The following is a 21447-nucleotide window of genomic DNA, read 5'->3' on the forward strand; positions in this document are numbered from 1 at the left end:
TGAAATAACATCCTAATTAAAAGTATATAAACAAGAAAATTATGAATATAACAGTGTAATTAAAAATAAAGCAATTAAATTATGAATGTCATTAAAAATATAACGAAATTATATAATAAAGAAATTTAATAATATAAAAATTGCGAATACAATTAGAGATTATGAAAATTTTAAAAACAACATTATAATGAATAAGATAATAAAGAAAAAAAAGAAAGCAGTGAAATTATAAATTAGAACTTGATACGAAATTTAATATGCGAAAATTGCTGTTATTTGTGGGGAGAAGCTTTAATTTCAAAAAGCAATTTGCAACTTTACCTTGTATTCAAAGTTGTAATGTAATCATCGATTGCATCGTTGCAAGTATAAACGAGTTTTTAAAGAAACGATAAGACTGCATTTTCCCCCGACTTCTTTGGCATAATTTTCAAAAATTTGAATATCACTTGTAAGAAATTATGTAATCTTTTTCGAAAAACTTACACACAACACAAAAAATGTCCGTCACAATTTCCCAAACCGAACTTTAATAATTGAAACCCCCCCGGAATTTATACTCCAATCCCGAAATATGTAAGAAAAATATCGAAAATATAAAAATCAATCTATATTATTAAAATTAGTAAATAGTAATTAGTAATTAGTGATTCGTAATTAATAACTAGTAAATAATAAAAATAAATGGAAAAAAACACAAGCGGAGACGCCTTGAAATTTCGAGATTCTCTCGACAATATTTTGGTCCTTATTTTTTGTCGCACAAGACGATTGTCGATATCAATTTCCTTTTTGGCAATATAATCGTTTCATTCATTTTTGAATAATAAAATGTATTATTCATTATTTGTTTCCTCTCTTCAGTCACATTTGTGACAATTTATTATTATTATAAATGCGAACGTTTATTTTACAACTCCACGTGCCCGCGAACTTTGCCGGCAATATTTGACGTTTTAAAAAAAACTACGTCCGACGAGGTGAGGTACCTCTTGCAAACTGGTAACAGAGAAAACGACGCTAAGCGTCGCGGCGCCTGCGTGATTCTATTGCTACTTGTAAATCGCTTCGATGTCGGAATCCCTGTGCACAAGCTGTGAAAAACTAATTCTACACCCTCACCATATAAATATACAATACACATATATACAAATATCTACAACTCTATATTTATATAGGTACACATAATATCACTTTTAATCCCAGAAATTTTATTCACAAAAAAAAGAGAAATCACGACAACATAATTTAAAATTCGTGATTTTACTCCTTTTTCACTAGAAATCAATAAAAAAAATTTAAATGTAATTTAAATGTAATGTTCAATTGAAATGTAATTTTAAAATTTCAGTAATTGTTCCACAGAAAGTAATTATTTTCTACATTAAAATTTAATTATAATAAACTTTTTAATTTTCGAATAAAACAAGTTTTTGTAATTCTTTCATTTTTCTTCTTTTCCATTTTACTTTAATGCTTGCTTTAATGCTTTTTTAAACTTACAGTAGTTAAACTTAATGAAAGTTAATTTAACTGTATAATTACTTTCAAAAAAAAAAAAAAAACCAAATTAACTTTAATTGCTTTAAATAAGTTCGTCATTAAATGCGAGAATCAATGAGAATAAAAAAAAAGAGGTGAAAGAGTCACTTAAACGAATTTTAGAAAAATATTTACTTATAAGTACGACCTTTCGGTATAGAGAATATTTTCTTTTTTTCAAAAATAAAATTTATAACAAAAATTAATACTTGTAAATAGTTGAAAATTATTAACTTTGACATTTGATTTATTTTTCATAAATCTCTACATCTTTTATTATTCTATTTTCAAATCCATCAAGAAAGTATTGAATATTTTATCAGAATGGAATCATCATCCCTTCAAGAAATATCTATATTTAAATTATATAAATGTTATACATTTATGATCTATATTTCAAGTTCTTTTCAATAACTTATTCCCCTTATTTCGTACCCATTATGTCTATGTGGAGTTATAAAATTCGTTTATGTAACATAGAGTTCAACTAAATATCTCTTACAAAACTCATTGATTTTAAATTTTAATCCATATATAAAATACAGTAAAGAAAGTTTTTCTCTTTTTCATATTTTTCCGAAATTTAAAACTTCTGGAAAAGATTATTTTAAATAATTATTGTAAATATCGATTTATAATAATTAATATAATATTTAAATAAACTACAATAGGAATAAAATAGTAATTTAAAATTAAATAAAATAGAATTTTCATTTTTTATATTCATAATTTAGAAAGTTATTAACTTTTTCAAATAGGAAGAAAAACGATTAAAAGGCAATTTTATCTAACTTTAATTTCTTGAGAAATATTTCAAGAAATGAAAAAATTCTGAGGTCAGAGCTAAATGAAATGTTTATACTTTTTAACTCTGTTCTTTGTAAAGAAACCATATCTACTGAGAATTTTTTCTAAACGTAGATAAATAATTACTTGTAAAAAAAATAATTTTTACTATATTATTATCTTCCTTCACTCATCAATTAATAAAGTAGTATAATAAGAAAAAATCAGTAATAATAATAAAAAGTAAAATCAGTAATCAGGAATCTGATGAATAATAATTTATTAGCGAAAAACTTTCTTTTACTGTCAAAGCAAATTTTTTCTAAAAATGAAAATAAAACTTCTTTCAAGGTAATTTTTTCTTTTTATTTAAAATCAGTTTAATTATTAATTAATTAATTAATTAATTACTTTATTAATTATTATTTATTAAATTAATTTAAAAAATTAAAATTAATTTAAAAATAAATGCGTTACCTGTGAACATTATTTTCGAAGATCATTCATTCAAATTTCATGTTTTCTCAAAACTGCTTCACTTACTCAGTAAAAGTCTCTCACTTGAACATCCAATATTTGTGCCAAATTACCATCAAATCGTAGATAAATTTTCTTCTTAAAAAAATATCAATATTTTTCGCTCACTTCAGTTCCTTTAACGCATTATTGATTATTACTGTATATTCATAATTCTGATATTATGAAATTTTATTCTTCAATGTTTGAAAACTCTAATGTCAACTGAAAAATTTTTAATTACGAGCATCACTGTAGTTTTGTTTATACCAGTCAACAGTTTCCTGCAATGCTTGCTCAAATGGCGTGAATGTGAAGTCAGGTAAAAATTTTCGTAGCTTTGAATTGTTTGCTGTTTTTTTGAATTGTCCATCGGCAGACGTCAAATCAAATTCAATTTTTCCTTTGAACTCAAAAGCTTTTACGAGAGTTTCAGCTAAATGGGCTATTGTTACCTCCTGAGATTCGTCCACTGAAAAAAGAAATTTAATTTTCTTTATGGAAACAAATTATTAAGAAAAAAAAATATTCATTTTGTTGTCAAATTTTCTATTTAAATAAACAGGGTTGTCAGAAAAATTTTGGACTTTTTCCCTGACACTAAAAAATATTCTGATACACTCTAAAAAATTATTAAATACTCAAAGAAATCTTCTATTGCATTTAAGGCAATCAAAAAGAAACAAAAATTTAGAATTTTTCGTATTAAATTGAAATTGTAATTAGTTTATAATTATTTTTATATAATACTAAAATTATTATTTGTAAATTGTATAATTTTTGTTTATAAAAAATACCTGATAAAATAATGGGTTCAACTGATTCGTAATTCCTCAAAACCCAAACAATCAGTTTCGCCAAATCTTTACTGTAAATAAATTGTCTCAATGGTTTTCCGGTTCCTAAAACCTTGAATACCTTGTCTGTCGTATTGCCTGAAAATTTTTTCCAAATTAGAAGAAATTAATCTTTTAAAACTTAATTTATCTTTTACAAATTAATTAATTATTTAAAAATTTCTTAAGTATATTTAATTAATCTTTTAAAAAATAAATAATAATAATAATAATAATAATTAATTTTGCTTTGTAAAAAAAAATAAATGTAATAACCATCTTTCATAAGATCGTAAAGTCTTCTCATAAGTCCAGGAATAACGTGACTCGCATCCGGACGAAAATTGTCAAATGGTCCAAAAACATTGCAAGGTATTACGCTCGTGTAGATTCTACCGTGTTGATCAAAGTATCCTTTATTTAAAACGTCAATCATTCTTTTGGCATAACTGTAACCATAATTGGAAACATGTGGCGGTCCATTGTGAACCTAGACAATAGTTTCACGATCAACATCTTTTTTGTCTATTTTTAAATTCCAATATCTTTTATACATCTACAAAAGTTCTATCATTGTTTTCTTTTTTATTATTCACTCACCATGGTTTCATCAATAGGATATGTCGTTTTATCAGGAAAAATACAAGTCGAAAGACATGATACAACTTTTTTAACATTCCGCTCGTGTGCAGTTTGTAAAACATTATCATTAATTTGCAAATTCCTTCGCTACAAAAAAAAATGATAAACCCAATAATTTTTATTTCTAATAAATATTATAAAGAAAAATATTCTTTCCTAATAAATGAAATAAAAACAAGTTCTTTACCAAAAAATCGAGATTGTTTTTCATGTTGACAAACAAACCACCGACTATTGCAGCCAAGTGAATAACATGAGTTGGTTTATGTTTTTCGAATAATGCCTCAGTGCTTTTTTTATCACTAAAATACAATTTATCAACAATTAAAACGCTAGCGTAATTAAAAAGCATTAAAGTAACAATTTTGTCAAATTGAATTGAAAAAGTAGGCAAGAAAAAAGTACTTTTTAATGTCAAAAATGGATCAAAAGATATTAAAAGCTGTTTAAAAACATATTTTCTAAGTATACATACCACAAATCAGCGTCTTTTGAACCAACAAATATCCATTTTTCATTAGGATTGTTATCACTTTCAATCACCGTTGCAATTGCTTTTCCAACTAACCCGGTGCCACCGGTGACCAAAATCACGTTTTTACTTTCCGACATATTTCACTTTTTATCAACGCAACAAAGATACGGTACACTTCTATTACACAAGTAACAAAAAATTTGACTATTACACAACAATAAATCAACAAACATCAATGAAATTACGTTTAATTTTCTTATAATTCAATCAATTCAATTATCACGAAACCTAACCTCAAACTTGATACTTTTCAATCTTTTTCCCTTTTTTCTTCCTCGATTCCTTATATCCAAACTTTCATCATTACAATTACACTAAAACACATGTATAAATCACTGATTAATCACATAAAAACAATAATAATCACACAGATAATTTAAAAAAGAAATAACAATAAAGAAATTTAAAAAACAAGCAAAATGTGTACGCTGCGTACGTGACAAATGTCAAGCTCGCGCATGCGCTTAATGAACGGCAGTTAATTCTGCACATGCGCATTTCTATTTTAAGTCACGTGAGATGAAAATTACACTGAGCGGGAACTTTTCAAAAATTCAAATTACCTTTTTTGCAATTTTGGTGTGTACCTTTTATTTCAAAAAAAAGAAAGAGTACACTTACAGTTTTGAAATCTACAAATTCTCTGATTAATGAAGATTAATCATTTTTTTTACAAAATAAAAATTTCGATTGGAAATTTGTCCAGAAAAAATTGTTATTTCTTAAAAATAAATTCTTTACAAAAATTGTCATTTCAAATAACGAAAAGAAAAATGGTGCGAATTTCATACTACGGTTTTTCTAAATGCATCTGAGATTGTATACTTTTTTTATATACGTACTTTCTATCATATTTTTACTACACTTTAAATCTTAATTTACAAGCCAGAGTTTATTTTATTCTTCAATTCACTTAATCATTGATTTATTTTTTTATCATTCGTTTATTTTTTTATCTCTCGCTTATTTTTTTATCTCATGCTTATTTTTTCTTAAGATTTAAAAGCTACCCGTTTTTATTATAAAAAAAAATTTTACAATTTTCGGTAACAAAATAATTTTGGAAATCACAGAAAAATTATTTATCTAATTAAAAATGAGTGAGAATTGAAAAACGAACCATTTTTGTTATTGATTAATTAATTATTTAAAAACAAAGGCAGTAAGGGAACATCTTTAACAATTTTTATTTACTTTGAAATTTCTATTTATTTGCTTGAACTATTTCAAGAAAAAAAAGCAACTACCTTGGTCTTTAATTTTTTAGTCATTATTAATTATTTGAATATATTTATACTCAGTTACAATTTTCGAATTTTTTAATTTCGTAATTTGACTTCATGATTATGTAACTAATATTAAATACATTAAACAAAATTTGTCTTTCGAATTAAATTCTACAACTAATTTACAATTTGGATTATTGAGAAACATCGATTCTTAATTAATAATTGTTAAACGAATTTCAAATATCCTGCTTTTTTCAAAAATTGAAACTAATAAATTTTTTCCACGAAGTTTCTAAAAATATACACTGACCCTTCTTAGGATAATATATTTATACTAATTTTACAATATTTGTTTATTATATTTCTATATATATAGATAATATAATTTTTCAATGAGACATTGGCAAATTTATTATTCTATTAATTTTTTTTTTTGGTTCCAATATTACAGAAGAATTTTCGAGTCAACATTTCACAGCAATAGTGTCACTTGATTCAGTTTATAAGAAGCAACAATTCATTTTTTTTTCGAAACTCTACTTCTGTAATATTGCATTTTATAAAATTTATGACAGGAAGAATTATCTACCAACTAATTTCACATACTCTTATGACAGACAAAACAATTAAGGACTTTAATTAATCTTTTTCAATAAAGTCGTACACATTTTCTACCCTGTAATACAATTTTTCTAATTTTCATTTTTTCAAAATTAATTTTCATCTCAATATTAATTCGTCATTATTTTATTTATTAATCATAAATTATTATTTTCTGTATATTAATTTTTAATTAATAGCATTTTAATTATTATTAATAAAAATAAATTATTATTTATTATTAGTAATAATAATTCATAATTAATAACTAACAATTATTAATTATTAATTAATAACTTATTAGTTACGAATTATTATTCGTAACTAACGATTAATAATTAAAAAACTAATAGTTAGTAATTAGTAATTTATAATTAGTAATTAGTTACTAGTGATTAACAATTATTAGCTTACAATCAACAGATAATTGACTATTAATAAATAAAATAATTGATTGTGTATTTTTTGTTTCATTCATTGTTGAAAGAAATCTACATGAATTTATCACTTCAGTCTTTCGTCTTTTAACTTCATTCGTGAATTACATTTTTCACATATACAAGAAAAATAATTTACATTGATAATAAACAATATTTTAGTTACACTAAGGCAAAAGTCGTTGATCAGGTAAATTCACAATTCAAGTAAATTAATTAATTATTAAGTTGTATTAAAATTATTTTTCATTTTAATTCAATTGACACAAAGTTTTCTTTTTCTATTTCAGTACTCTAAAATTATGATTATTATCTTACCATCGAATGTGCAATTATTCTATTAAAGTTTTTAAAAATCGATCATACATTCAATCCTTTGAATTCATTTTAAATTAAATTGTACTTTAATTTTCTTTCATTAAAAATTTAAAATTCATTAAAATAGAGAATATATCTTTTAAAAAGTCTGTTAAATTTATGTTGATGTGTTAATTAATAATTAAAGAATTAAATCTATACAAATAAAATTCAAGTATTAAATAAAAAAAAGTCAAAAGTGAAAAATGATCAAAAACTAGTGAAACTGTATTTAAAATAATTGGGCAGAATTAAATGCAGAAAAATTAAAAATTGAAACTATTCAAATATTTAAATTAAAAGGAATCAACATAAATGAATCGAAAATAAAAAACTATTTTGGAAAAAATGCATTATTTTTTAAATTACACTTTTTATGGCACCGAACAATAAAATGTAATTATCATCTTTCTCTTTGTCTCGTTTTGTGCAATTATCAAGTATAAAAAATATAATTTAACTTCACGTTTGATCTTTCAATTCTAAATTATTTCATTCTCAATAAATTATTACGGTCGTAAATAATAAATTATTACTCCATGAGACATTGTTTGTTAAAAATAATCAAGTCTTTTCAAAGAGTTGAATTTACAAAATATTGAATGAAGAAAAAAAATTCTCAGAAATATTTTTCTCAGTCCCCCACAAAAAATGGCTTTTCTTTTTCTAAAATAAATATCTAAAAATTTTCGATTAAAATAGAATTATCTCTCTTTAAAAAAAAGAACAGAATTTATAAATGTTGTCGAACTAATTGCTAATTTTTATTTGAATCAAAATCAAAAAAATCTATTAGTGTCGATTTTTTCGATTCGGGACTCGTGTAATTCCAATTTTTTTTCACATTAATTTACTAAATTTACTAAATTTATAAATTAATAATCTTAATCGTCTTAATCAAATGATGAATAATAGTGTGCTTTGTGATAAGTACTAAATGCTTGCGAAAAAAATATTCCGAGTCTAATTGCAGGGAATCTTCATTTAAAATATGTTCTAAATAAATATAAAATGGGAAGCTACTTAAAAAAAACGTGAGCGCGATACACTGTTATAATTTATAAATATCAAAAATCAAACTATTTTTAGAATTTTGGAATTTACATTCAGAAACTTTGGTTTTCCAAGTTTCAATTAAAATTGGAGAAATCGGTTTTCAATTTAATAGAAGGTGCAAGTACTTTGAATTGAGGTTTAACTGGTTCGGATGTTCTGGAAAGCATTTGTGCTTGTAAATGGCTCAATCGCACGGCATTTTCCAATTTAGTTTTCAACTCTGTCGATTGGGACATAAGTGTCTTAAATTCCTGAGGATACTTCGGACCAATTTTATTCAGCCATTGAAAACTCTGTTGATGAAGGCTTATTTGATATTTCGTTCCATGTTGCAGTTTGTCACCTTCCAATAGAAAGTTTATCAAAATTGGAACCAAAAGTGTCAGCATTTGAATACCTGGAGGAAAACAAGAATATTTTAATAACTTAATATTTTAATAAGTTCTTTAAACAGTAATTAAATTTTAGGTAAATAATATTAAAAGAGAATAATTATTATTTTATATTATTTACTACTTTTTCTCATGTTGTATATTAATATTTTATTCTATTAGAAATAATATTTAATTCTGTTAAAGATAATATTTAATTTTGTTAAATATTTTTCGAGACTAAATAAATATTTTTGCGTCAAGTTTACCTTGCATTAATTCTCCTGCTTTGCGTGAAAAGTTGAGAAAGTAGGAAGTGATTAAATTTGAATTTGAAAGAGTTAAAGAATGTTAAAAATAAGAATGAAACTTACGATTCGTAGGTTCAGCAAGTGCGATTAATCCCTCTATTGACATAATGCATTCCAATGTAAAAGACAGTTCAGAATCATTTGTAACTTGTTTACTTGATTCGCTATATAAAAATTCAACTATTCTAGGTGCCAGGGCATGAATATATGGTGTACTGATACTAAGGTCCGGATGCTGGAAAATTGTCCTCAATGTCTGCGCGCACTTCAATTTAATCTGAAATTGAATTTATTAATTAATTAAAATTATTTATTTTCTCTTTTTGCTATTTTTGTTATTATTAACATATTTTTCTTTTCATTAATTTTAAATATTATTTTATCAATAAACTATTTTTTAAATTCCATTTCTAATTTTTTATTCTCTTTTTTGAGATTTAAATTTAATAGTTTTTTTTTTTAGTTTGTTTTAATTAAAAGAAACCAATTTTTTTCTTGCTTAATAAAAAATTAAATTTTTCCAAACCGAAATGTTTTCAGACTGCATCGCTTGACGGAAATGATTGATACACGGAAATTGCAAATTGGGAGCGCTAACAACTTCCGGTAGTGCATGAAGAACAAAAACCGCTATACCCAACATCATTGCGATCTCATCCATTTTTGTTTCATCGCTCCCTAAAAAGAAAAAAAAACATTTCTTTGATAAAAATTCTAAATTTAAGTAACAAATTGTTTTTATTAAAAAATAAAATCGCTTCCTTCCTGAAAGAGCAAAAAGATTTTTTTAATCAAAATTCCAAACTCAAGGGGAAAATTTTATTAAAAACTATAAAAAATTATGAATTTAATCATAAAATATAAACTTGATTGATTGAAAAATGTATAAAAAAATATAAACTTAATTAAAAAATATGTAAAACATATAAATTTAGTTAAAAAATATTTATTCGCCTCTTTTTTCTTTACCTGTTTTTGCCAGATCGATAATTTTGGCAAGAGCGCTTTGCAGAAGTGAAGTCCATTGTCTTTGACTGCGTGGATCTTTCGAATATTTATTAACAGTCAGCGTTTTTAAACAATGAAGTGCAGCGTGAACAGGAGTCTCCGATCCTGTTCTAATAACATCATTCGATCGTATCGCTGTTTCCCGAATTACTCCAGTCGTCAAGAAAAGCAGGGTTGGAAGAATCGCCGTCGCTCCTATATTTAATAAAAGAAAAACTACATTTTTCCCCCTCTTTTAATACAAAAAAAAAAAAAAATACATAAATATTTGAAAATCAAAGAAAAAACTACATTTTTTTCTTTCATTGCCAAGAAAAAAAATACATTAATTTCTTCATAAAGAAGCAATATCAAAGATAAATTAAAAATTTCATTAACAAAATTACAAAGGAATTTTTTAAAAGAAGAAAAAAAATACGAAGAAGAAACAAAAATTTATGACGATTCTAAAATAAAAAATTTACGAACCAGCTGGAGAGCAGAGATTTGGAAGAATTTCCATAACGGAAAGAGTGGAAGCTATAAGTTTGCCACTTTTCTCAGATGGAGTATAACGACGTTGCGATAAAATAGCAGTCGTCCCGCCTGGATTTGGATTTAATGCCGGTATTTGTCGAACTAGGAGACACAAACAAACTTCGAGAACTGCAAAAACTAATGACTTTCCTGGAATTAGCTCCCCTTTTTCATCACCTTCGCCAATTAGATCAAGTTCCGGATTTTCCTTTCCTTCCTCATTGTCTGACGCTAATTCCGATTTACTGTTTGTCTTCTTCCTATCAACAAGATCCTCTTGCGCTGATTTCATGATTTGCTTCAAAACTTCCATTGTCATTATTTGAATCGCATAATTCTCCCTCGTCAACAATAATCTGCAAATACGAATTTTCATTATTTAACACGAAATACAGTAAAATTATTCAAATTTATCGAATATAATAAATAGATATTTTTAAATACAATAATTAATATTTTAACAATTTATTGTTAAAATAATATTTAAAGAAAATATTTTTAAATAATATTTTAAATACAATTGAATTATAAAAAATTTTAAGCACAAGTGAATTTTTGTTTAAAAAATGTATTAATGTGAAAAAACTGTTTTCTTTTAGGAAAAGAAAATGTGTGTTTACCTATGGAGGACATTACAAAGTTCTATTGGCAACGAACGATCAGTCATTAAAACTTTACGAGCCCATTGTGAATCGAGCAAAGTGTACAAAGCACTCAAACAAGTTTCTATATTTTGCGTCGATTCGGAAGACCTGGGACTGCAAAGTGCTTCCATACATATACCTTGAAAAAAAGGAAATATTTTCATAATTCCAAAATACTATATTTTCAATACTAATTTAAAAAATAAATTTTCAATAAATTATCGAATTTGGTTTTAAAATTCGAGAAATAATTCACAAACTAGATAAATTAATTAATCAAAAAAATATACTATAGTACAAATTTACAACTACAAATTTACAATTACAAAGAAAAAATACTAGAAAAAACTCACCGAAAAGTAAATGGAAACGTTCAACATTTTTACTCGATTTACTCGACGAACAATTCGTCGAACTCGCCGTATTATTATTTGTTCCATCGGAATTTTTAGTATTCGAATCAGGCGATTCGTCTGTTTTAAATTCACGGGCATTTAACCAAAGTGTCGCTGCATAGAGAATAGGAGCCCACGACTCTGAATAGTAAGGACGTGCCGATTCCATTGTGTCAGTTGTGTAGAAAGCCCCACCATCATGTGGCAATTGACTCGAAAATTCTAAAACAAATTCTACTTTTTAAAACATTTCAATAAATCAAATTCAATTACAATATATGCCCGCAGATAAGCAAACTTTCACAGTTGGCGTATCTGCTAAACATATTTATTACAATTTTAATCAAATAAAAATTAAAGTTTTATAATTAAAATTCATTCCTTTTTACAAAATTAATTCCTCCTTTTTAAATTTTAAAGTTAAGACCAATTTTTAAAATTAATATTAATTTCATCTTTCTAAATTAAAATTAATTCTATTTTTCAAAATTAAAATTGTCATTAATTCATAAAGGTGAAATTTTCGAATAAAATATTTCGTTAGAATGCAGACCTGGCGGAAGGGAGAGAAGAGCGTGATCTCGTAGAGCTGCGAGCCAATATTGACTCAAACTTAACAGTTCCGGTTGCACCAGACTCAAGAGACTCTCGTTTTGAAATTCAAAATCGCCAAAACCCTCCTCCTCGTCATTTTCCTTGATTTGTTTCGCATTACGTAGTGCATCTTCACGATAATCAGGAGCCGATCCCTCGTTAATCATTGCCACCACGTAGACTTCCGCCCAGGCTTTTAAAATCGCAAGTCTCTCCAGAGTGGACAAACTTTCATTATAAAGTTGCGGTAAAGTGTGACCCTCGCGTAATTTTTCAAGCGATGACACCAACAATTGATGAACACGTCGCAAATCATTGAGATCCCTCGCGACTCCACTGCCAATCCATGCGCTGCACGCCTCGCAAGCCGCCGCCGTCACGTGCGGCGGTGTCTCCGACGAGAATGCCGGTCTCAACGCGGCTCCGACCTATGAAAAATATTTCCCAATTTGAAAATTTTAAATTGCAGATAACTAGCAAAGCTAGAAAATGTTAATATTTTAGATAAAAACATTTTCTTCTTTTCTTAAAACATTTTCTCTTTTCTTAAAGAAGGAACAAGTGAAAATGTTTTTATCTACTAAAAATGAGAAAGTAAAAAATCACCTGTGCTTGGAATTGTTCGAGGAGAAGATGACCGGGAAATTCGGGTTCAGGAACTTTGGCAAATTTATCGATGATTTCCTGCAAGGTTTTAAGACCTTCTAAACGAAGAGGATCACAATCGCTGGTCGCTGCCATAAATGCCATTCTCACAAGATCAGAGAGATGTAGAACGAGAAAATCACTTCTTCCCTTTATCGATTGCATTTCTTTAGCCAGTGATAAATCCAAATGTGCTTGTCGATCGATCATACAAGCGGCGACAATTCGTCGAACGCATTGAGCAGCAAATACTCTTGTCGGCCATCTCGGCGTTACAGTTTGCCGTTGTTTCGACGATTCGTCAGCGTGAAATTCAACCTGATCGTCGTCACCTTCAGCGTCCACATTCTCATTGTCCGCCACTGTCTCCTCATTATTCACGTTCGTCACTTCTTCCACTGTACTCGACTCTGTTAAAATTTATTTATTTATTCAATTTTACTTTTGTTTTAATTTAATTTCAATTTAATTTTAATTTAGTCTAATTTAACTGATTTTGATAAAGTGATGAAAAAAAAAGTTACCAGTTGCTACTGTGAGGACATCCTTGCAAAGTGATAACCATTGGGACAAATTGTCAGACGCTAAAATTTGGAGCATACTGGTTAAAGTGTCGTGAATGTCTTTGATTAATTGACTGTCGCTTTCGGTGTCGAGCATGCTGAATAAAACCCCAGGGAGGCCAGTTTCGGTTATTACGAGACCCTCAACAATATTCGTGTCTCGACTCTCATTGGCAAGTGTCATTGCATGTTCGCAAACTTCTTTCGCTTCTCGTTGAGTCAATTGTCTCAAACAAGAGATGGCTGCTTTCCGCAGAAGCAAATGATTACTCGATAGTGTTCGCTGAAAAAAAATATTTCACAAATTATACAAACACCGAAGTTTATAATTTTTTAATTGAAGATCTTTCAATCATTTTTCAATCTTTTTTCAATACTAATTTAAAATAACGGAAATTATTCTTACACATAGAGTGGGAACTAAAGATGAGAGATTGACGTGTCTTGGGGCGAATAAATGCAATTGTTGCAAACATCCGGTCGCTTCTGCTTGAACAAGAGGATCCTGATGATCTTGCATTATAGCACAAGCGCACAGGAAAGAGGATCTCGCCATACAAATAGAAGACGTATTTCCTGATAATAAAAATTAATAATTAATTAAAGTGAAACAAATAATGCAGATGAGAAAAATATTTAATTTATAAAAATATTTAGTTAATAAAAATATCGGTTGGTTAATAAAAATATTCAGCTAACGAAAATATTTAATTAGTATAAAAATATTTACACTGAGAATATTTTATGAATTTCCTTTTAAAAATGGAAAAATAAGCAATATATTATAGATAAAAAATTTAACAGAGAAAAAGAAAAATTTTTCCCAAGGGAAAAAATGTTTGAATAATACCTTGAAGTTCTGGTCCAATTGTTGTGATAAGGGCAGCGAGAACTTTTCCAATACACTGATGAACATCGATATAAGAATGAGGAACATTTAACAAAAGTGTAAGAGCCAGAGATAAAGTTGGTTCTACATATCCTCTAAACATTGGTCCTCCAGAATCGGCTATTAAAGCAAGAGCGTGCAATGACCAAACCTAATAAAAAATTTTATTTTTTATTTAAATAAAAGATCTTAGAAAAAATAAATTAACGTAGATTAGAAAAATTCCTTCTTCATTTACTGACCTGCACAACAGGTGACGAATTATCCTGTGCAAGTGCCAATAAAATACTGACACTCGTATTAAGATGCTGACTAGATCCCATGCCACCGACATATTTATGAAGACATCCCAAAGCCAAGGAATGACCTGTTCGACTAACAACATCGCGAGCTGATTTTAATCTATCGAAACTTGTCTGCGCCAATTCTGCCGTAAATTTCGGATCGGAAATCACTTGAGCCATTCTTCCCACAGCCTCGCCTGCGGCCCACCTCAAAATCGCATTGCTACTTATTAACGTACTCTGCAAATAAATTTATCAATTAAAAATCAAATAAATTCTCCATTCTTCTACACAATGAAAAAAAAAAAATATTTTTAGTGTCCAACTATTTCTAAACAAATTTTTCTATCAAAAAATCAAAGTTAACGTACAATAATAATATTTGTCGCCGATTTTTTGACATCCTCTTGACCAAATCCAGTTTTCGCTTCATTGAGTCCCTTTAATCCACTGAGAACAGCAGTGAAAATATTCATTTGAATGGCTTCTTGTCTACCCGATTTTGCATGTTTAATACATTCGCTAAAATGATCCAACATTTGTAATCTATGCTTATTAGCAACACGTGGGAAAATTTGTCCAAATAGTGAAACAGAAAGGTCAATAACAGCAACGCCCAATGGTAATGGACCAGGAATTGAATCATTCTAAAAATATAATTATCGACATTAGAATCAATTTTTAATAATTATAATTAATTATACAATTTATTTTTATTTCTTAATAATATTAAATGTACAAAACTTACAGGTGGAACTGGACGATACAAACAGCAGGAATTATGTTCCAAAGCACCTGAACCTGCCGCACTATTTGGCTGCAACTGAAAAATGTAAATCACACAAAAATTGAATTAGATAATCGACTTTTAATTTTAATAAATCTGAAAGTAAGAAAATGATTTGGAAAATTAAAATTAATTCAGGAAATGTGTGTACAATATTTACAGCAATATATTACAAAATTTTTAATTGTAATTATTACTGTATTAAAAATAAAAAGTAAATACGAAAGGTAAGGACATTTAAAAGTGATGAAGGGAAAGAATAAAAATATATTAGAGAAAGGAAATAAATAAGAAAGTGGAGTAGAAAAATCTAGAAAGCATCAAAAAAATAAATTAGCAATAACATTAAAAATAATAAATCACAGAAGCATTATTGTGACTTCTGCAAATTTTCTTTTTTTTATCAAAAAGAGCTATAACTTCAACAAAAATTAGAAGTTACACTCTAAATTATTACTCACATGTTCCAAATCCGCCCTTCTGTTCGGTTCCATCTAAGACACGAATCAATCAACGTTAGGAGAGGAAAATCGAAGGAAATCATTAAAAGGTATCTTGTGAGAAGATTATCAATTTAAACAATTTTTTTACTTCTACATAAGGAAAATATACTAACTTGATCTTCAATCGTTCGATGATCAGTTTCTTGCAACCAGGTACCAAGAATAACCGAGTCATTCGCATGGCAAACGGCACGAAGCATAGAAGTCGTCGTATTTCCCGGATTATCCGTCAAAGTAAATTCCGAAACCAGCATTCTCAGTAAATGAGTGTAGGAGCCTTTTGATAAAAATAAGAACGTGAGAATATTTACAAAAACTATTTTTTTTTCAAAATAATTATTTCTTCCTTAATAAAAAGACTAAAAAAATTGAATAAAATTTGTTTTGTTACTATTTACCTTCAAACGTCTGAGACGGTAAAAGCAGTAAAGTTTCGTAGAGACGTAAACGAACCATTGCAGCTGGAGCTTTCAATTGTTGACCATAGCTTTTCAAAACAGTCGATAAACTGAAAAAAATAATTAATTTTTTCAAACCATAAATAAATATATAAATTATAAATGTACACAATGAAATAAAACAGTAAAAAATACGATAGCAAAAAAGTGCGATAAAAAAATAAAATTTCAAAAAATACGACAGCAAAAAATAAGATATGAAAAAAAAACAATAGCATTGAAAAAATAGACAAAAAAAAGAATGTAGTGTCATTAAAAAATACACACTTTGTAAGCATGGCGAGAGCAGATTCAATTGGCGTAAGTAATCTTCTTGTGATGTCGTCATTTAAAAGTTCTGGACAGTGCAGCAGAAAACTGTGCATTGCCGACAATGCTCCAGCTCTTCCTTCCAATGTCACTTGCCAAGTGAATGCGTCTCCACGAGCTTTTTCACTCTCAAGCTCTTTGCTCGATCTTGGAAATGAATTCCTCCAAAGCAACAACATTCTTGGCAATAATCCTTTAACAACCGCCGTTCCCAATGTCATTATCGCTCCAATCAAAAGCCATCCCGCGTGTGTTCTATTCAATGATAATCTACTATTTTGACTCGCACTCCTCAATAATTCCTCAGCCGTATTGAAAATTATCTGCAAACAATTTTTGTATTAATACAATGAAAATAATTCAATTCTTTTATTAAACTTCTTTTTTATTTTTAATTAAGTACAAACTTTTCAATATTTCGATTCTTAGAATTAGAACTAATTTGGATTCTATATATTAAATAATAAATTAATTAATTCAAAGAAAATAATTTTGAATTTAAATTTAAATAAAAACTAATTTTATTTTACTGAAATTAAGAAAATATTTGAAAACAAGAATAATTTTGAATATTCACCTTTCCTTTCGTGTGAGGCACACCAAGTGGTGATAATCGAACGCTTCCCAATACTGCGGCCAATGCGCTGCTATATCCTGTTATTGCTTCGGGAGAACTTCGCATATTTTCAATTCCTTCCACACAGCGATCAATCAATGGTGTTATTTGACTTGGAACAGCAACGCAAATGCAGCGCAAACACCAAGCTGCTGCAAGACGAGCTGCTTGGCACGGATGTACCAAAACCGCCATCACAGTATCAATCAAATCTAAAAAGAAAAATAATTTAAAACTATAAAATTACCATTTCAAAAATTAATATTCAACTATCTTATTTTTATTGAATAATAAAACTATTTTTTTTTAATTTCATTTCAAATTTTTTCAACTTACTCAACGATTGGTCCGATAAAAGATTAGACGCTGTTGTTCCCAGGCCCAAAATTAAATTTCCCATTTCTTGTAATGCACAAACCAATAAATGTTGACTGAACAAAGTTTCCTGATTGAAGTCTTTTGCATTTTCCGGACTGAAATCTGTTAATGAAAATTTATCATTAGATTTGTCTATTTTTTCTTATTCTATAAATATTTTATAAATATTTAATATATATTTTAATTTTAGTATTTAATTTATTTTTTATTTATTATTTATTTAGTGGTTATTTACTTAGATTTAGTTATTTATTAAATTATAATTTCTAATTCATATCGTTTTTATAAATACATAGAATTAAAAACTCACCAATTGAATTCATTTGTTTTAAAATAATATGCGCTATTTCTTTGCAAGCCGCGGCCTGAGCGCCTTCACCCAATAATTTTCCAATAGTTCCTCGTAAAATAAAATTAATACACTTTCGCGAGTAAACAGCGTCCACGTGAGAACTCGCGGCTTTTGGATTGGCAACTAAATCTAAAACGTGAGCCACCAATGTCCCAATGTTTCGCTCCAGCCAAGTGCCGCCCAATATTTGAACAAACACCACATAAGCCTGAAAATAAATTATTTTACTGCTTTATCGAATTTAAAATTAATTTAATTAATTTACATTAACTTAAAAATTTTTATTTAAATTATAAACTTTTTTGTTAATAAATTAGGAATTAAAAATTACAGGAATAATTTAATTATTCTTGAATACTCACATGGGTTACACCGACTCGTACTTCTCTATTAACTCCGGAACTTCCTTTAATTATTTCTCCGGTTCCTTTGAGGAAGCCAACACCGCCTCTTAGAAATCCCGACATTAAGATATTTAACACCTCTTCCAGAGATATTTGTTTCATTGCTTTACTCTGAGTGGCTGAAATATTCATTATAAATTTTATAAATTTTGATTTATCTTTTTTTCCCCTTTAAAAGTGATTCATTCAAAAATAATTTTATATTGAATTATTTGAATTTACAATCAAGAATTTATTAATCAATTCAATTAATTATTTCATACATAAAAATTAGCGATTTTTTTATTTGAAAATTCAAACGTCAAATATTTTGATTTAAAGTTTTCAAACTTGATAATTGATTGAAATTACCAGAAGGATTTTGTCCCTTGGGTGGTGGAATTTGTGTCATTGCGACAAGTGCTCCTAGAAGTTTTGCAACCGAACATCTAACTTCATAATTCGAGCCCTCGAATGCCCGAAAGCAAAGAGTCGCTACACTTTCAATTTCCGTCGTGTACAGGAATGGTGAATGATTCAACATCTCAAGAAGACACTAAAAATATTTAATTATGATTAAAAATATTGCTATAGGTACATAAATTTTTTTCTAAATTGAATATTTTAACTTTGAAAAATCCATTTTTTCCTTTTCATAATAAAAAGAATTTAGTTTTTAAAATAAAAACTCGATTTATCAAAATAAAAACTTGATGTTTAAAATAAATTACAATTTGAAAATCCGATTTTCCAAAGTTAGAACTCGGTGAAAATTCAAGAGAAATGGGTCAATGTAATTTTTTTTTAAATTGGCAGTTCTATTCAATTTTATAAAAATTACCTTAGCAGCGGCGCATCTGACAGCCATAACTCTATCAGTTAAACAATGTCGACATACTTTGTAAATTTCCTTATGTACGTTGGTAATTGCCGATCCCATTCCAGCGCAAACCTAAAAAAAAAGAATCAGATTACATCAAGAATAGTACTTTATTGATTTTCTCACAATTTGAATATTTGTCTTAAACATTTGTTTTAATTTTTAAATATTTGTTCAAATTTTTGTTTCTAAACAAAAGTATTATTTTACTAATCTAAATAAATAACAAAATTGTTGATATTTAATAAACACCTTTTCCAAAGTGGACATTATTTCAATTCGAGTCTGCGATTCTGCTGAACGGAAGGACTTTATTAAAATTTGAACCGTCTCCTCATAAGAACGTCCCATCATTCTTCCCAATTTCTCATACATACAACCGACACAACATATGGCAGCTCTGTAAAATAAATTTTTATAAACAAATAAATTTTATGTAATATAATAAAAACTAATGATTTAAATTAAATAAAATGTTAAAATTCTAATTTTTTAATTCTTTTTACATTGAAATACATAGAGACTTAAATTTCCAAAAATTACAATTAGAAAACAATTTTACTTACAATTTGGTGGGAAGAAAACTAGGAGAATCGTCTTTATTTTTAAGAATGTCATTGCATTTGTTGACTGTATCAAAAAGTAAAAATGTGTCGCCAACGCTAAATAATGTTGCAAGACATCTTGCAATTAATCGACGTGTCGGTGGTCCTGGTGCTCCTTGCATATGCTTCGTCAATTGTTCCACCAATTTTTGTTGACATCCTTTAATATCATTCTAAAATGCAAAAAAAAGTATTTTTTCACTTAAAAATTAATTACAATAATGTTAATATAATTATTTTTGAAAGAAGGTACATAATAACTAATTAACGAAAATATTTTTTGAAATTTTTGAAAATAATTGAATTAAATAGAAAAAATTTAAGGTTTTTTTAGAATTTATGGTAATTTCAAAGTTTATGAAGAAAACAATTAAAAAATAATATTCTTACTTTTTGAGCAGCAATCAGAACCTTATCCAAAAATCGTAACCATTCAAAAACAAAAACTGGTCGTTTTGCTTCAGGTATTTGATTGAGAGCATCCTCATTAAGAGTCAAACTGTGACTTAACTCCATCATTGTTCAAGATTAAATTCTTCACACCTGCAATTATTAAAATTTATTAAACAAAATAAGTCGTAAAAACACGATTAAAACAGTTAATAACTTTGCATCTAATTTAATAAAAATCATGATAACAAAAATAAAAAACAACATACTTGATGACAATAATTAAAAATAGAAAATCGTTTTTAACGAGCACTATAACCTTTTTCACACAAAGGGTGTAAATTGTATGTCCTATAGACTGGAGTAATAAAATATATAAAAGTGACCCCGTTGCATTTATAAAGTATATTCTTGACATTTAAGGAAACAACACACACGACAAATCATATTATCAATATCTAATATGGCAGATTAATTTTCATTTCTACGACTTACTGAAAATATTTATACAATATTCTTGTCGGTCTTCAGATTCTTCCTAAGTAGTTAATAATTGCTAATTTAATATCCGACATCCTTGACAATTTATTCATATAATTTCCTGAGTAGCTAAACATTCTTTTTTCAAAAAAAAATAAAAATTCATATTTTCACCACACTATGTAATAATAGAGGATTTTATCTTTGAACTCAATTATATGATGATGAATCTTCACGAGATGAGATAAACATTACATTAATAACGTATAAGCTTCGTTAATTTTTTCTGGTTAAAACTGCTCTTAGAATAAAATCAATTTTACATTTAGAAATGCGTTATTATAACAATACACATTAAATATCGATAAGAGAACTGGTATTTAATTGACAACAAAGCAAAAACTGGTAGAAACACTTGAGAAACACTCTGGGATTGTAAGATGTCAGATGACAGATGACAGTTTGCATTTTGACATTTGACAACTGTGTGCGCCATTTTGGAAATCAATTTATCGATAGTTTGGCGCGAAACTATTTAAAAGAATAAATC

The 21447-nt window shown here is 27.5% G+C and overlaps 3 protein-coding genes across 14 annotated transcripts in view; all 3 read right to left on the bottom strand.

The window, feature by feature from the left end:
* The window catches only part of LOC122510838 (diacylglycerol lipase-alpha), a 53245-nt gene extending 50304 nt beyond the window's left edge, over positions 1 to 2941 (bottom strand). For 7 of the 8 annotated variants that reach the window (XM_043625766.1, XM_043625763.1, XM_043625767.1 and 4 more), the window contains exon 1: positions 2806 to 2941. The gene's annotated coding sequence lies outside the window, so the exon portion shown is untranslated. Of the gene's footprint in view, positions 1 to 321; positions 1254 to 2805 lie in introns of those variants that run through there. The other variant, XM_043625764.1, reaches the window with a different exon arrangement.
* Positions 2942 to 3026: 85 nt separating this feature from the next.
* LOC122510839 (probable GDP-L-fucose synthase) lies at positions 3027 to 5313 on the bottom strand. 2 transcript variants are annotated; one of them, XM_043625774.1, is made up of 7 exons: positions 5091 to 5313; positions 4798 to 4974; positions 4510 to 4624; positions 4281 to 4409; positions 3957 to 4170; positions 3642 to 3779; positions 3027 to 3316 (listed from the first exon to the last, which is right to left on the bottom strand). In XM_043625774.1, exons 2-7 carry the CDS (start codon positions 4932 to 4934, stop codon positions 3081 to 3083), a joined length of 969 nt encoding a protein of 322 aa, XP_043481709.1. In that variant the 5' UTR covers positions 4935 to 4974; positions 5091 to 5313; the 3' UTR covers positions 3027 to 3080. The 2 variants fall into 2 exon arrangements, with proteins under 2 accessions (XP_043481709.1, XP_043481708.1); XM_043625773.1 differs by having other exon boundaries at positions 4798 to 5313.
* Positions 5314 to 8089: 2776 nt separating this feature from the next.
* On the bottom strand, positions 8090 to 21341 carry LOC122510841 (HEAT repeat-containing protein 5B). Of its 4 annotated transcripts, XM_043625775.1 has the most exons (30): positions 20913 to 21341; positions 20418 to 20570; positions 19989 to 20200; positions 19675 to 19822; positions 19384 to 19494; positions 18915 to 19098; positions 18522 to 18682; positions 18118 to 18367; positions 17766 to 17909; positions 17391 to 17641; positions 16772 to 17136; positions 16445 to 16554; positions 16160 to 16323; positions 16005 to 16037; positions 15505 to 15579; positions 15128 to 15403; positions 14715 to 14996; positions 14434 to 14623; positions 13990 to 14159; positions 13545 to 13866; positions 12982 to 13430; positions 12335 to 12803; positions 11740 to 12003; positions 11363 to 11525; positions 10695 to 11098; positions 10188 to 10421; positions 9745 to 9896; positions 9282 to 9495; positions 9177 to 9191; positions 8090 to 8933 (listed from the first exon to the last, which is right to left on the bottom strand). In XM_043625775.1, the coding sequence occupies exons 2-30, from the start codon at positions 20544 to 20546 to the stop codon at positions 8611 to 8613; spliced, it is 6264 nt and encodes a 2087-aa protein (XP_043481710.1). In that variant the 5' UTR covers positions 20547 to 20570; positions 20913 to 21341; the 3' UTR covers positions 8090 to 8610. The 4 variants fall into 4 exon arrangements, with proteins under 4 accessions (XP_043481710.1, XP_043481712.1, XP_043481711.1 ...); XM_043625777.1 differs by lacking the exon at positions 16005 to 16037; XM_043625776.1 differs by lacking the exon at positions 9177 to 9191 and having other exon boundaries at positions 8091 to 8933.
* Between the last annotated feature and the right edge of the window lie 106 nt (positions 21342 to 21447).

Source organism: Leptopilina heterotoma, unplaced genomic scaffold (genome assembly GCF_015476425.1).
Source record: "Leptopilina heterotoma isolate Lh14 unplaced genomic scaffold, ASM1547642v1 Lhet_76, whole genome shotgun sequence".
Lineage (NCBI taxonomy): Eukaryota > Metazoa > Arthropoda > Insecta > Hymenoptera > Figitidae > Leptopilina > Leptopilina heterotoma.